This window comes from Zootoca vivipara, chromosome 9 (genome assembly GCF_965207765.1).
Source record: "Zootoca vivipara chromosome 9, rZooViv2.hap1.1, whole genome shotgun sequence".
NCBI lineage: Eukaryota > Metazoa > Chordata > Lepidosauria > Squamata > Lacertidae > Zootoca > Zootoca vivipara.
The window spans coordinates 67,983,130-68,000,013 of record NC_142592.1 but is presented as its reverse complement, the minus strand read 5'-3'; the positions used below and the strand labels follow the sequence as shown (position 1 = coordinate 68,000,013).

The 16,884-nt window shown below is 43.6% G+C and overlaps 1 protein-coding gene and 1 pseudogene across 4 annotated transcripts in view; one reads left to right on the top strand and one right to left on the bottom strand.

Annotated features, from left to right (window-relative positions):
* Positions 1 to 16,884, top strand: part of AHCYL2 (adenosylhomocysteinase like 2) — a 101,296-nt gene that overhangs the window by 48,298 nt on the left and 36,114 nt on the right. For all 3 annotated transcript variants that reach the window (XM_060279255.2, XM_060279258.2, XM_060279256.2), the window contains exon 2: positions 15,251 to 15,359. In XM_060279255.2, the coding sequence (XP_060135238.1) occupies positions 15,251 to 15,359 (109 nt within the window). The remainder of the gene's footprint in view (positions 1 to 15,250; positions 15,360 to 16,884) is intronic.
* Positions 4,011 to 8,456, bottom strand: LOC118091096 (solute carrier family 2, facilitated glucose transporter member 5 pseudogene; annotated as a pseudogene). Its single transcript, XR_015951710.1, has one exon. The product of XR_015951710.1 is annotated as a solute carrier family 2, facilitated glucose transporter member 5 pseudogene (transcript).

Genomic DNA, 16,884 nt, shown 5'->3' with positions numbered 1-16,884 from the left:
AGCTATATAAAAAAGCTTTTTAAAAGTTATATCCTTCCCTTCAGTAGCATTATCTTTATGAATAACTATTAGAATAAGTGAAGCAGCAACATGGCATATCAAAATAATGAATCAAACGTATTCAAACAGCAGAGGCCATAAAACAAGAGCATCACAATGGTAGAATAAAATCAAATCATATTACATTCTCAGACTTTCAAAAATGTAAAGTTATTTGCCTAGCACTGCAAAGACTTCCCGGGGAGAGCTTTCCAAAGATGGGGGCACCCCACCTGAGAAAGGTCCCTCCCCTGTGCCATCCAGCTAACATCAGAAGTTGGGCCATCTAGAGAAGGGCCATCAATGATCTCAGTCCGCAGGCAGGCTTATGTTGGAGAAGATGGGCCTTGATGTATTGAGGGTATAGTCAGAGAGTCAAGAACGAGGGCTCTGAATTGTACTCTGGTCAACAGCCGTTGTAGGTTGAAAACTACTGAAGCCTCAAATCTGGTGTGTTGCACACTTAACAGCCTCTAAATTTCCGTAAATTCTATGATACCAGCAATTCAAATGCAGCCTGCTGTGGCTATGGTTATTTTTGTTTTAAACTTGGTTCCTTTTGCATTGTTCTACCATAGCACAGCTGAAGAGCTGCTCTAACCAAAACAGATTTGGTTAATTGGTCAAGTACTAACAAATAATGGTCAAGTGTTTTTACTGTTAACTTAATACTTATGTTAATTACGAAAACCGATTGATGTCGTTGTTTTGTAATGGTTAACATTTTAAAGGTGGTAATGAAATATTGCAGCATTAATGATGTTAGACAAGTTTCTATTAATGTGAACAATTTTGTTCTCCTTGGTTTATGTTTCTGGAACACTAAGGTTGGTCTACAGTTTTAAAAAAAATGAAACTAAAACAGGAATAAAGTGAAGTAACAGCAGTTGTTCAAAAATAAGCCACATTTTAAAATGCAAATGTGCTAAGGATAGGCATCAGCCTAATTCTTTAGGCATCATTACCATAATGATTTCATGGAGTATTTGCAATCAAATTAGGTCAATAGTTAATTGCTGCTCCAAGCCTAAGAGATGTGCATGCTTTTTTACGATAGTCAGACATTAAGGAATTAAGTAATGGAGTTGTTATTATGGATCAGTGCGAATTTGGACCAATTTCAGTTACCTGACATTTTGGTTTGTGTGTTTCATATATTTATATCCCGTCTTCCTTTGATCATGGGACTCAGCCATCCAGGTACTGAGCAGACTCTGACCTGTTTAGCTTCAGCAAGGTGGCTGTCTCATGTGTCCTCAGACCATACCCTGCATCTTGTTTCTCTCGCATCCACCCCCCCCCACTTTCTTTGTTCAGCCCACCCAATCTCCTTCAAGTGGCATTCTTGCCAGCTGCTTGGTGAGCAATGTGGCCGATCATGGGGGCAGTGAGAGATCAGTATAAGCAATGGTCTGTGCAGTGGAATAGACGCACAAAACTGCCTTGTTTGAGAGGAAACAAGGCTGAACTTAAGAACAGTGAAGAGTTAAGTTGTTTGTGTTAATCCTCCTGAGGTTTTAGCTCATGTGACATTCTAGCTGCAGGCTGGAATCTTAACCACTCTGAGGATTTAGCAAAGGCCTTGCCACCACACCTCTAGTTAAGGCATGGGAGTTTGGCACAAGCAGCCACCTCTTTGAAAGTAGAAGTGATCTTTAGACCTTTTGGCTGAAACTTTTAAGTATTGCAGGTTTGCAGTGTGGTGTTTCCTCTAAATTTCCCTAACCCCCATTTCCCGAAAGCCAGCTGTTCTCTCTGCAAGAGAAAAGGTATGTGTGTCAGCAGGTGCCTCTGCAAACTGCGTCTGTGTGCCTTGATCTCCCTCTCAGGTGTTAACCCCAGGTGTCCAGAGGCACACTTCTGGTTTCATTTGAGAAAGTAGGACAGTTGATAAGCATCTTACCTGTAACCAAGGCATTCCTTTTTAAGTTGCTGCCTGTCATCTGGCTTTCTTTTCTGACTAATGAAGAGATCTTAGACAGTTGGCAGGTTCCCCCCCCCCCCCCCCAGCCTGCTCCTTAATGCACAGCGCAGTTCTGAGAGCCAGAACTTCTGGGCGCCAGTCTCCTACTGAAGCCCACTAGCCCTTGCCCTCCAGCAAACAATACCTTGGTGGGGACAGAACGAGGGCACCCAAGATAGAGGAGATAGTGTAGAAGAGGAAACGGTTCTGTCTGTGCAGTCTGTATAGCTAAGGTTTCTGAGAGCTTATACCCTTTCCAGGACATTTGTTGTCTGGAATGAGAAGTTGCTGATTAGCATTACCTGGCCTTGGCTGTGCTCAAATAGCTTGAGGTTTTCTTGATTGTGAATTTACTTTGGTGGTGAGAGAGTTCCAGGAAGTGGGGGGGTTCTCCTTTGAAATGGTACAGAATCACTAAAAGCACCATTGAGGTCTGTTAATGAACAAATAAATGGCTGGAATTTGGAACAAGGTGCATAATAGATGGCAAGGGAGGACTCTGGGGGAACATCCTGTCGCTGCTGAGAAGTGTGTGTGTTTCACTCTGCAAGATATAGTTATGTACATTAATATCTGATGCTAACTGTGCTACGACACGCGAGTTTGCTTTTTTCTAAGAAAAGGTGTCTGCCTTATTAGATGCCTTTTGTTCAGTCGTATCCTTCTGAAGTGGCAGGCTGCCTGTGAACATTCATGCCAGAGTAAACTGGTTCAGGTGCAGTCTTCCCTTGCTCAAGGCTTGCAGCATCCAGCAATGATCTCTGAATGTGTTACTGAGTTGTCACACATGGTGCTGAAAGCAGAATTGCTTTCACTAGCGTTCCCTCCCTGTGGAATGCCCTCCCATCACATGTCAAGGAGATAAAGAACTACACAACTTTCCGAAGACATCTGAAGGCAGCCCTGTTTCGGGAAGTTTTTCATGTTTGACGTTTTACTATGTTTTTATATGTTCTGTGAGCCACCCAGAGTGGCTGGGGAAACCCAGCCAGATGGACGGGGGTATAAATAATAAAATTATAATTATTATAATTATTAGAGGTGTGATACTCATTGGCCATTAGTGTATAGCACGTTTTAGGTCCATTGGAAATGTGTGCATATTTTGACCTTTCAACAGACCCCTGTGCGGAATCTCTAAGGAACCTCTCTTCCAGAAGGCCATTGATATGAGCAAAATCATAGATCAGCAGGTTTCTCCAGGCAAAAATAGGAACTTTGCTTAACATTGATTTTCTAATTTGTTACAGTTGTAAGCCACTTTCATTATTTCATGGTTAAAGGTAAAGGGATCCTTGACCATTAAGTCCATTTGTGACCGACTCTGGGGTTGTGGCACTCATCTCGTGTTATTGGCCGAGGGAGCCGGCATACAGCTTCCGGGTCAGGTGGCCAGCATGACAAAGCCGCTTCTGGCAAACCAGAGCAGCACATAGAAACACCATTTACCTTCCCGCTTGGAGTGGTATTTATTTATCTACTTGCACTTTGACGTGCTTTGGAACTGCTAGGTTGGCAGGAGCTGGGACCAAGCAACGGGAGCTCACCCCATCGCGGGGATTCGAACCGCCGACCTTCTGATCGGCAAGCCCTAGGCTCTGTGGTTTAATCCACTGTGGATTAGTTAAAGGCAACTAATTACTTTATCTAGTTGGCATTATACATCAGACCTATTGTATATCATATCATATCATATCATATTACATAATCATGATAAAAATCATAGTGAATAAAATCAATTAAAATTACTCTCATAAAAGCATATGTCTTTGGTTCCAAAATGCTTTAAAATACTTGACTAATATTTGTCTATGTTTGACCAGCCCCTTTTTGAAAGGTCAAATGGCCAACCCTGAATGAGGCTCAAATTAGAAATAATAAAAACCTGAAGTTTTTTTAAAAAAGAAATTGTGGCATTGGGAGGCTGTGATGTGAGGCAGATTCCCCCCCCCCGAGCTTTGTTATCTGTAGAAAACGTTCTGTTTCATAAGTACAAATGAATGGATGCCAAATTGATTTTAATAATGTAAGGAAAGCACATACTATCCTCTTCAAATTTTTACATGTATTCTAATACAAAATTCTACATAATATAACATTTAAACCACATTAAATGTGCTTAAATTTTTCTCCTCAAATATTTCTAGTCAAATACTAATGGTGTGCTGGGCGGGGGGCATTAACATGATTGACTTTTTTTTGCGTTGTGTACTAATTACAAATAAAATCAAGAAGCTAAGGTCACCCTCTAGGGCCTCATATAGCCAAAAACTATGCACAAGAGGTTTGGAGAAACCTGAAGTAATAGAACAGGCATCCCCAACCTTCGGCCCTCCAGATGCTTTGGACTACAATCCCCATTATCCCTGACCACGGGTCCTGTTAACTTGGGATCATGGGAGTTGTAGGCCAAAACATCTGGAGGGCTGCAGGTTGGGGATGCCTGTAATGGAAAAAATTCAGAAAGTACAAAAAAATAATCCGGAAGAAACACTGGTGAGGGAAGGCCCTTCCATCTGAATGGGGAACATGCTGATACAGTATTTTCATGCAGGCCCCACTTCTTAAACAATGAATTACAGCTGAAGTACAAACCCTCTGTGGGTACAGTAATTTGATATTAACGTATTGGACTGCTTGAGTCATGGTCAGTGTGGACTTTGCCTTGGACACAGATCCTCAATCTCTTGCTTATTCGACAAGCTGTAATCTTGCAAAAATGAACCATATTCAAGGTTTCTAGTTACAAGCAAGCCTGAATAACCGGATTACAATTGGGGGTCGGCCCCTGCAACTTTCCATTTGCTGTTTGGTTGACTACTGTAATTCCAAAAGCTGCTTCCTTAGTCTCTCTCTCTCTCTCTCTCTCTCTCTCTCTCTCTCTCTCTCTCTCTCTCTCTGTATACCAACCTCCCTTCATAATACAACTTGAACCACAGTGGAGTTGCTTTGTTATGAGTAACTGAGACAAGAGGCCTAAAATAACCGCCAAATCCTGTACAACATAGAATTCTGACATTGAAATTGAACCTTCATCAGTTGGATGGCTTGAGACAGCTGCTTAAACTATTGGGGACCAGCTTCTCTGCTTTACCAAGGATGTTGAAGAGAATGACCAAAAGGAGGAAAGCTTTCCATTTTGTGGGAGCCATTCTTTTCTCCTCTTCGTGAGAAGCCTTGTTTCTTTGAGGGATCTGGAAATTTATTTTATTTAACAACATTTATACATGGCTTGATCCTCTTGGCATTTTACAAGAAATATTAAAATGACCAATAAAAAACAGTTGCAAACAATTAAAAAACATTTAAAGATAATTAAAATTAACAGTTAAAAAGATTGAAACATAGCAGCATCTTTACATGTTTGGATAAGCTTGCCTAAACGAAAAGGTTTTAAGCAGGTGCCGAAAAGTATGCAGCAGGTGTCAATAGGCAGAGAGTTCCAAAGTGTAGGTGCTGCTACACTAAAAGATCAATTTCCTACAGATATGGAATGAGTATTATGTGGCAGCTGTAACAGTGCTACTTCCACAGATGGAAGTGGTCAAATGGGCATGATCTTGCAGGTAAACTGGTCCCAAGTTAACAGCTGCTCCCAGCTGAAATAATCCTTATATTCTTCCTGCAATTTCATTTGTCAGTTTTACTATCTCCCCACCGGCTCCATACTTTCCTAATCAACTCTGTTGTCTTCCTGGTGTTTAGCATATAGTATCCATGGTATCTTTATTTATTTATTAACCAATTTCTAGACTGTTTCATAGCACAACATGTTTATGAGAAAATCCTGAGCATATGTTATCTATATTTGATTTAATATACCTCACATAAGTAAGTATGTTAATGAGTTCATTATTACTAGAAGCTGAAAAGGTTGATTTCTCACTTCAGTCACAATGCTCCAAATGCTTTGTTTCGAGACATTTCTTTCAAATGTGGTGCTAGCTCCCTCCATTTTCTTTGCAGAACCAGCAATGGCTATCTTTCATTATACTCACAGAACAAATCTAGGGTTTTCTCCCTGTATCAGCCTTTAAAAGGGCTTAATACTGTGTGTGTATTCAAGCCTGAAATTGCCCTACCTGCTTTTGAATTTTACATTCTGAAGAGGGCTGTACCACATTATTCTTCAATGAAACCCTGATTTAAGCAGAGTCTTTTGAAGCAATGGACCTGTTGAATTCTGCTATCCACCCCAGTTGCTACATTCCATTCTGTCAGAACAGCAAGCCCCATCCTTCTGACCTTCTAGAGTTTTGTACACTTTTCAAGATATTCAGGCTGATTCTTTCCCATTTTTAAATGATTGAATTCCATCTGGATGTCCATGAGCGACATGCCTTTTGTCTCTGGAAGGAACCGGAAGATGAAAACCCATGAGATTGTCATGATGCCCATGAAAACAATAAAGCAGAAGTTGCCCAGATGACTCACTAAATAAGGGAACAGCATCCCGATCAAGTACAATTCCACCCAATGCAGCGTTGTGCCAATGACCAATGCAGCTGGTCTGGATGACTGTGTGAAGAGTTCTGCTATGACGGGGAATGTTGTCCCCGAAGGCCCCACACCATAGATAACAATGTAGAGGAAGATGAGAGCAACATTGCAATATGGTAGCCAGAAGGTTCTGTCTTGCAGCGAGAGAGTAGTTGTGAGGAGCGCCAAGGCCACTATCATCAGGCCGTATCCCCACAGCAGCAGTGTCCGTCTGCCCGCACGCTCAATGATGAAGAAGCACACAATGGTTGAGCAGAGCTCACAGGCCCCGACCCCTAGAGTGACGTAGGGGCTGAGTTCTTCATTAAACCCGGCTGTACGGAACACATCAAAAGAGTAGAAGTAGATGGCACAGACTCCACTGAATGGTAGTGTACTTGCCACCATGATCAACAGGTATACCTGGCATCGCATGGAACGATCTCTGAAGAGCTCCAAGACACTCATAATTTTTGCTTCTTTTGTGGCTGCCTGCTCCTTCAACAGATCACCCACCTCTGCTCTGTGGTCCCCTTCACCCCAGAGCTGTTTCAGAGATTTCAAGCAGCCTTCCAAATCTCCCTTCTGGATTAAAAGATACGACGGAGATTCAGGGAAGAACGGGGCTGTGATCAGCAGCAGCAGCGCTAGGAATCCGCCGCTGGCCAACAGGAGAGGCCACAGGGACTCTGTCCCTAAAAGTTCATGGAGTCCCGTCAATTGCCCAAGAAATTTCCCCAGGTTTGCTAGAACTGCAATAGTGACATTGGTCAAGCCACGGAGGTGCTTAGGAGAAATTTCTGCTAGGTACTGACCTTGGATACAGACGCCCAAACCTGCATTAAAACCATACAGGAGTCGCCCAAGGAGAATCATTTCGAAGGACTTTGCTATTTTGCTGGTTCCCATGATCACTGCAGCTACTAACATGAAGAGGCTGCTAAATATTATGCAGTTCTTTTTCCCACATTTTGCAGACAGATACCCTGAGAGGCAGGTTCCCGTCAGTCCTCCAATGCTGAAGATAGACACAGTGAATGACCATAGGAGCATGAGGCTCTGGTCATCAATGGGAGTGTTGTATCTCTCCAGCCAGGTATCGTTGATGAACTTCTTGACAAACGGTGAAGTAAAATTGATCATAGAGACTTGGAATCCGAAAAAGAAGGTTCCGCCCAAGCCTAGAACAATGGCCATCAGAAACATTTTTCGATACAAAACCAGGTTTGAGCAAAGGTTGGCCATCTTTCTGTCTTATGGATGTTAATAGTATTCTGCTGGAGCTTTCCCTTCGCGATAGCTGTCCAGTTTCCTTTCACTGAGCCTTGTTGCTCAGGGACAGAGAATCATTTGTTGTGGGCAGCCAAAATTAAACGTGACTTTGTACTGTTTGCTGTACATGAACTTTTGTTGACTTTAGTGGGTAAAGTTCACCCTAGCAAATATGCCACTCAAAGTCTCCTGCTTACCTTAGCTCATCCCTGAATATTCTGATATGGGTCCCTTATACATCACACTCCAGGCCATGAGAGCACTAGATGCTTTTTTCTGCACTCCAATAGTATGGCACTTTGTTATAAACCATCTACTTAAAAAAAGAAGAAGAAAAAAGAATGACCACTTTTAATAACCTTAATTATGTCTGTATTTCCTACATCCCCCCCGACCTTACTGTTTATATTTTCCTATCTCCTCTTTTTTCATATTTAAAATGCTACAAAACTGTTTTGTGTTTGCAGTTTGTTTGAACCTAATTTAGCACACCAATTTGGCATCCCCTAGAGTTAAGTTGACCCAGGTGGCACTGTGGGTTAAACCACAGAGTCTAGGGCTTGCTGATCAGAAGGTCGGTGGTTCGAATCCTTGCAACGGCGTGAGTAGATAAATAGGGACCGCTCCGGTGGGAAGGTAGTGAGGAAGCACAGTAGCACAGTGATAGAGCACCTGCTTTGCAAGCAGAATGTCCCAGGTTCAGTCCCCAGCATCTCACAATAGGACTGGGAAAGACTCCAGGAGAGCTGCTGCCAGTCAGTGTGGACCATACTGAGCTAGATGGACCAAGGGACAGACTAATTATAAGGTAGCTTTCTATGTTCCTTTGACAGCACTGGGTTCAGTCCATGGACTGAAGCCCACATCCAGGCACTATCACAGGTAATGCGGTCTTTTCTTGGAAAGCACATTTTAAAAAACTGTCCACAATGCCTTGGTCTTCCTCTTTCCCTTCTCTTTTCAAGGAGGTGCCAGAACTGGGGAGAAAAACAGCCATGTGCTCATATTAGTCTCATGTGGCTTCCTTGCATTATGCTAGTGCGCCTCTGAAGGACACAATTCTCTTGCAACTGCAATAAGGGCAAGCAACCTTTTCTACTGTTGCAAAAAACCCAAACAACCCTCAACCAACACTTTGGCCAATAAATGCCTTCATTGTTTTAGTTGCTCATTAGTTAACTTGGTTCTAATGTGTCCTCTGTTTACTCTTAATCTGAGGCTGAGGAAAGGGAGGTTGTGGAAACAGGGGTGGGTGGAGAGAGCCTCAAATTTAAAGGTACCTAATTAGCAAGTTAATTATAGCAGACAAGGAAATATTCTGGTTACATAAATGAGCCATTGTTACGCACGCACAAGCCAGGCCATGTTAGAAACCGCAGCTTAATGGATCTGAGGTGAGGGGAACACGATAAAACAACAATTAAAGGAGAAGGGAAAATGGGGTGAGGGAGAGAGAGAATACCAGCAAAGCTTTGTTCTGCCAGGCACAAGTAGCAGAGTTTCATTAAAGCTGCAGGCTCTTTCCCTGCCAAATGGAGAGAGTTGAGGCCACCAGGCAAGAGGAAGGAGCCCTCTTTACCTCTCACAACCTCCCTCCCGCCTCTACCCTACCTTCCCTCCCCGAGCAAGAGAGAGTTGAAACCAGAGCGGACAGGGTCACTGGTGCAGGGAAGGGAGGTATAAAGGGGATGGCCAGCTGCCTCTCTCTCGGGAGGATTGCGCAGGGGTGGCGAGAGGGCTCCAGGTAGCAACGCCATGCCGAAGCACAAGAAGTACAGTGTCAACGGCGACTCAGGGATGAAAGCCCAGGTGAGGGGAAGGCTCTTCCTGTTTCTTCCTGGAGCGGAGGCTGCAGTTCTGCCTGCCTGCCTTCCCCATTTCTTTGGGAGGCAGCTAGAGCTCCAGCCCTAGTCTTCGGCTCTCTTTCCCTCAAGGTCAGGGGCAGAAGCATAAAGCCGAGAATAGGTTAGAACGAGCCTCCTGCACCCCCACAGCTTGCCGCAAGGGGAAAGGTGGACCAGACCCCTTGGTTGGAACAGTATCCTCTCGGAACAAGGTGCCTTTCTAAGCACCGCACATCGGAGGGGAGCTGACAGCATAGTGTAGGGCCTGCTGGTCACGGAGGTGCAGGAGGAGGGTCTTCTCTGGGATGTGGGATATGCTCTGTTGGAAATCATTGTCACCCCCTGGTAAATTTGGCACCTAGCTTCAAATATTCACGGCTTTCCAATTTGCAGAGTTGTATAAGGAGAGCTTTCCTGATCGCAGCGGGTCGAGCTCACGAGTTGCACTTTGTGTGCCTGTTTAGGAATTTGCCCCGCAAAAATTTAACATGCCTGAGAAATAGGTTTGCGTCTTTCGAGGGATGAAACTGGCCCCCTTTGGCCAACAGGTGTCTCTACTCCAACTGGTGTTGGATGGCTGGAGGAGATCTGGTCACTGAAACTGAGGCCACTCATTTATCTTACCATGAGGGAATGCTGTTTCTTTTTGAGGTCAGGTTCTCTTTTGGGGGTGGGGTGGGGGCGCTAAGGTTTCCATGCGCCAAATGATGCTGCTAAAGTGCAACTGAAACTTGCACCATAATTAAAAATTGCTGCATTTTTTTATATACCATCAGAAATAAAGCCCACCAGATTAAAAAGGAAAGCTTCATATTTTAAAGGTCTAGTTCTGCCTTAGACCAATTAGAACAGAACTTGTTTTGTCCAACTTAGAATTGTATACACCAGGCATGGCCAAACTTGGCCCTCCAGCTGTTTTAGGACTACAGTTCCCATCATCCCTGACCACTAGTCCTGTTAGCTAGGGATGATGGAAGTTGTAGTCCTAAAACAGCTGGAGGGCCAAGTTTGGCCATGCCTGGTATACACTGACTGACTGCAGAGGTCCACAGCTGGATGCAGCAGTGCTTCCGAATACCAGTTGCTGGAAACTGCAGGAGGGGAGAGGGCTCTTGTGCCCATGTTCTGTTCGATGGTTTCCTGCAGACTTTGGCCAGATTTAGCAGGCTGATCTTGTTGCCACAGGTCTAGTGGTTCTCAAAGGGTTCTCAAAGGGTGTGGCAGGAGAGGATGGCAAGTGTGGAGGGAAGATTCAAGGACAACCAAAGAAACATTTAAACATTTCAGTGTAGTTTAGTATAGTATCAAAATAATATATTTTTATTTGCAGAGCATGGCATCAAGTGATACTGAGTTTGTATACAAACATAAGGTACATATGTAAGAGGTGTGTTTATAGTAATATCTTGGGAATGATTCATGTTCTTATGTAGTTGCATTGTTTTATACTTTCTGGATTGCCAATGATCATATATTGTGAAGTAGTTGTTTTCTATGTTATAAATCAGGCATAGGCAAACTTGGCCCTCCATATGTTTTGGGACTACAACTCCCATCATCCCTAGCTAACAGGACCAGTGGTCAGGGATGATGGGAATTGTAGTCTCAAAACATCTGGAGGATTGAACCTGACACCACCTGTGTGCAAATCAGGGGCCCTGTTGCTAAGCTTCCGCCCTTCCCAACTTCATTTAGAACAACACCAGTACATATGGACCACTGTGGCACTTGGTCCTGTACATACCTGGAGAAAATCCCAGATTTACCCAGTGACCCAGGACCTTTAAATTATGATGCATCTGGTTTTGCCCACATATTCTGTTTCTCTTTTCTAAAGGAGGGAAATAATACGGGTATCCTAAAATGATGAAGTAAATAATATGGCAGCCTTAAAATACAAATGCAGTCAGATTAAAAATCCAGTAGCAAGAGTACCATCAAATGATGATTATCTCAGAGGCTGTTGTGGGTGCCTGACTGGTATCCCCCCCCCACATCCCCCCCCCAGCTGGCCTTGCTAACACTCTTTTTTGAAGCAAAATAAAAAAATTCCTTCAGTAGCACCTTAAAGACCAACTAAGTTTTTATTTTGGTATGAGCTTTTGTGTGCATGCACACTTCTTCAGATACATGCACACGAAAGCTCATACCAAAATAAAAACTTAGTTGGTCTTTAAGGTGCTACTGAAGGAATTTTTTTATTTTGCTTCGACTCAGACCAACACGGCTACCTACCTGTATCTAGAACTCTTTTTTGAGCGAGTCAAGGCAGAGTGGAGGGGTTTGGGTGGCTGTGCGCATTGGGAGGTGGCTTTATTTGGTCCTGCTTACAGCCACCTGCCAGATTGCTCACTTATAGTGGTAAATGATTGGGTTGCAGCCACTGCTAGTCCTACTCAGAGTAGATCTATTGAAATCAATGGACCTAAGTTAGTCCTGGGCATTAATCTTAATGGCAAAGCCATTTGGAGTCTCAGCCATAAGATGTTCTTCAGAAGACAATTGAATCTTTGGGGCCACATATTTTTCCTTCCCCCACAGAGATTCTGCATTCAGAATACTGAATGTCACTGGAGGTGCAGACGTAGCTACAGCTGTTCCTGGATCTGGACAGCTGGACCATAGTTTCCACACATTGGTAACCTCAAGGCTGGATTACTGCAACACACTCTTATGTGGAACAAGAGCAGTCTAGAGGCTACAGCCAGTGCAGTAGATCTGGGCTGCTTTGGGGAGCAAGCAAGTTCCAACTGGCTGCCAATCAGCTGTCGGTCCAAGTCTAAAGTTTTGATACTAACACATAAAGTCTTACACAGTTTGGGGTCAGGCTGCTAGAGAGACTGCCTCATCCCTTATATACCCAGGACGCCACTGCATTCTGCAGAAGAGCTTCCAGAGATCTCGGAAGCAGCAGCCCTGTTGAGACGTGGCATGGCAGGTGCCCAAGTCTCTGCTTGTTCTTCTAATTGCCAGTCAAAGGGCATGGGGAAATTGGCATCTGTGGGGACAGAATTTTGTTTGACCTCCGGATGTAAGTGAGGCACCAGTGCAAAGGTGGTGTTAAAATGGGCAACTGGCTGTGTTGAAAAGCCAATAAAGGGCACCGGAATGTTTTGGACCCTTTTGTGCACATGCTGCCAAGGAATCGTTTACAGTGGCTTTCAGCAACTGTTGAAGACTTGCTTTCTGTTGATGGTGAATTAATGCTGTGATTTCTCAAGAATGGGGCTTTTGCACAAGGAGCACATACTGTAAATGTCTTTAGCGAAAGAGGGATTTAAAGTAAATGAGATGCTATAGAGTGCAAATATAATTGCTACTTTTCACCCATCTGAAATGTCTTGTTTTGTAAATAAAAATACTTTATATTGAACTACCATTCATTATTAGTGGCCTAATCAAAGGAATTAGTGGCTCTAAAAGAAAGGGGATGTTGGCATTTTTTTTCCAGCAGTAGTTAGGATTGTTAGAGGCCTGACCCCTTGTGGTCATGGGAATAAGTCTGATTTTAAACTGTTCCTTCTAGAACTATTGCTGGGTTGATTCCATTGACTGACATGTGAATTTCAATAGACATACTTTTATTTTCAGGAAAAGTAGACAACTGGAACTTTGCAATAAGGGAATAGATCCATTATTGTGACTTCAACAGGGAGGAGGGTTTCCTGTGGTCAAAAGGGCGCAGGAATGAGCAGAGTGGTATAAATGCTTGTTTTTGTGTGTGTTTTGCCACTCTTTTACTCATTTGATAGAAATCTGCTTGATTTCTAAAAACTGAATTTACTTAGCCCGTCCTGCTCTTATTCCCCCTTTCAGTCTCAAGCAGCCTACTTGATTGTAACAGGTGGCATTCAATTTCCTGTAGAGGAATCCCATTTCACGTGAGTGTCAAATGTGCGCTTTCCGTTGCCTATGTTGAATGAGGGCCTTACTTTCCTGCACTTGCATGAGATTTGCGCTGCCTTCTGTGATTACACTAGTTTTTTCAGTCCTCGTGTGTCATTGGCACAACCATTTTGTGGATTATATACAGAAGGGTTTTAAAAGACACTTAATGGGTCCTTAGTTCAGTTGTTGGCGTGCAGGCAACTTTCTTCGGACACCGATGGTAATGTAGCGCATGCCTCCGTGCGCCTGCTCAGAGCCTAAGTAATGTGTGACTGTCCCCGTTCTCTCCTGTTGTTCGAACCCCCAAAGGTTCCAGGAACAGCAAACAATCCATAACAAATTAAAACCAAGTAAAACATTAAAAAAAAGTCTGGAATGTGTTTTAAAACCAGAGCCAAGCAAGGTTTAAAGCAGTGGTAAAAACATAATTAAAAAAGCTTGTGCCACCAAAACAATCCTGGAAAGGACATTCCAAATTTGGGGTGCCACCACCTGGGTTGTGAAGGCAGGGGATCCAAAGAAGGTCTTGTTTGGCACCATCTTTATAGGCAGTGAAAGAAATGACTTTTTATCTGGGGCGTATATTTTGCTATATTGCATGCTTTTTGCCATTTTCAGTTCCCCCTCCTTTTAAACAACTTTATTTCTAAATCGGACCCATTGTTCATGTTTTCAAAACTGATGCCCACCCTTGTCACCACTGGGTCATGTCATGTTTCGTTCCATGATAATATTGGAGGTTCTCCTCAGATAGTTTTCAGGTGTTGGTGTGGCAGCAGTCTACTGGAAAGTGTGTGTTTGAGCTTCTGACTCTTTGGAAGTCATTTGTGGTTTGGAAGCGAGGCAGGAGCTTAGGTTTAACCCAAACAGCCTTTGGTTTCTGAAAATACTTGATTTTGCTGTCTTTGCTGTCTTCATAGTGAGTATCTGTAGAACAAAACTGTTTTGAGTCCCCACCATGTGGCTTCTTGCCACCTGGCACAGAGAGAGGGGTTTAATTTAGAGAGCCAGGAACACTTGGAACAGAACAGTAATTTCTGTCCACTGTGAGTGGACTCTGCACCTCCGAGGCCCCTCATCTCCAGCAACTTGTCTCTTATGGCCATTTTTTTTACCCCTGCCCTGCAGCTAAATACCATACTTCTGGGGCATACTAATGTCGCACAGGTCCTAACACCCTGCTCATCTGTAGAGGACGCCCCTGGGTACAGTCTTTGCTCTACTTCTCAGCTTGTCTGGAAGTGTAGTTAACTTTTAAAAAAAAATCCCTTCGCAAGTTCCCTGCAGGCAAAGCTTGAAAAATATTTTGAATTCCTAAGCATGAGAAACCCTGCTAATTACCACCTTTTTTTAGATAGTGGCCCTGTGCAGGAATGGAGAGAAATCTCCACACAGTTTGGTGCAAGTATCAGACTTCTGGGATGACTGGGATTGTAGCAAATGTCTGTGATGGCAAGAAACTCTTAACAAGGGTTTCAATAGAAGGAGAAACACTTGGATTAGAATGAGACACCTGTGTGCCTGTGCGTTGAAAATGGAAGGCAGTTGTGATTAGGAGGGAAGTAATAGGTTAAAATGCTGTGTGTTGCCTGCGGCTGAAGCACCCAGACCAACACGTCCACTAAAGAAGGTTAATGCTGAAGAAATTGCAACCCAATCTAACTACTGATACAGGCAACTATTCCTTAACTTCAGCAGAACGATTGCATTTGTTGGCATTTTAAATGTACCTCCCTTTGCTCAATCTGGGCTTTTCTCTTGACAGATCCAGTTTGCAGACCAAAAGCAAGAATTCAACAAGCGCCCCACAAAGATTGGCCGCCGTTCATTGTCCCGATCCATCTCTCAGTCGTCAACGGATAGCTACAGCTCTGGTATGTACTGTTTCTCCTTGGAGGCAGTTTCAGATTTTGAGTGGGCACCTGCATGTCTGTGTTCCCTTCACTTCAGCACAAAGCCAAATGTTCTAACATCCTCTAAAACAGAAGGTGAAGACAGGGATTAATACAAGATGACACTGCTGTCCTGACTTTGTTCTGGTCGGCGTAGGCTTGCAGAATGAATTATAGGCAGCCTGCTCTTCCATTTTTACTTAGTTTTCATTTGTTATGAATTGTTTACCTGTTCCAGGAAAGACAGCACATGGATGGCTCACAACTAGTACGGTACTTAAGGATGAGTAATATTCAGATTCACAACTCATTTATTAACCATTTCAAAACAAATCAGCAAGTTTACAGTGAAGTTTTTTCAGCAAACTAATCAAAGTAACTCATACCAATAAATTGCAGATTAGCCAGCCCACTAACAAGTTCACATTTCACATATACACCTGCTCCTTCAGAGACACTGTGGCCTGTATGGGGCAGGTCATACACCAATTTCCTGGATATAGGAACCGCCCTCCCACCAAGACTCCCACCTTGCTAGGATTCAGGCAGTACTTATTTACAGTCATACCTTGGTTTAAGTACACCTCGGTTTGAGTATTTTCAGTTTAAGTACTCCGCGGACCTGTCTAGAATGGATTAATCCACTTTCCGTTACTTTCAAGTGCCCAGGTGGCGCTGTGGTTAAACCACTGAGCCTAGGGCTTGCTGATCAGAAGGTCGGCGGTTCGAATCCCTGTGACGGAGTGAGCTCCCGTTGCTTGGTCCCAGCTCCTGCTAACCTAGCAGTTCGAAAGCACGTCAAAATGCAAGTAGATAAATAGGAACCGCTACAGCGGGAAGGTAAACGGCGTTTCAATGTGCTGCTCTGGTTCGCCAGAAGCGGCTTTGTCATGCTGGCCACATGACCTGGAAGCTATACGCCGGCTCCCTCGGCCAATAATGCGAGATGAGCGCGCAACCCCAGAGTCGGTCACGACTGGACCTAATGGTCAGGGGTCCCTTTACCTTTACCTTGGTTTAAGTACACCTCGGTTTGAGTATTTTCAGTTTAAGTACTCCGCGGACCTGTCTAGAACGGATTAATCCACTTTCCGTTGCTTTCAATGGGAAAGTTCACTTCAATTTAAGTACGCTTCAGGTTAAGTACAGACTTCCGGAACCAATTGTGTACTTAAACCGAGGTACCACTGTATTTAACAAAATGTACATGCCACCTAATTGTAATAAAACCTCTAAATGGTTTACATGAAATATTCAGACTATCAGGAAAAACAGTTATAACCAGTTAACCGTTTAAGGATAAACAAAATTAACAGTAGAAAAGAAAAACGTGTCAACAGAAGTAATCAAGACTTGAAGTCGCCAGTGCCTGAACTACGGTTGCCAAGCTCTCCTGGTCCACAAATAGTCATAGCTATTGTACTGGTCCGACTGCACTGCCTGCCGTTTAGTTTACGGGCCCAATTCAAAGTGCTGGTTTTGACCCATAAAGCCTTAAATGGCTCAG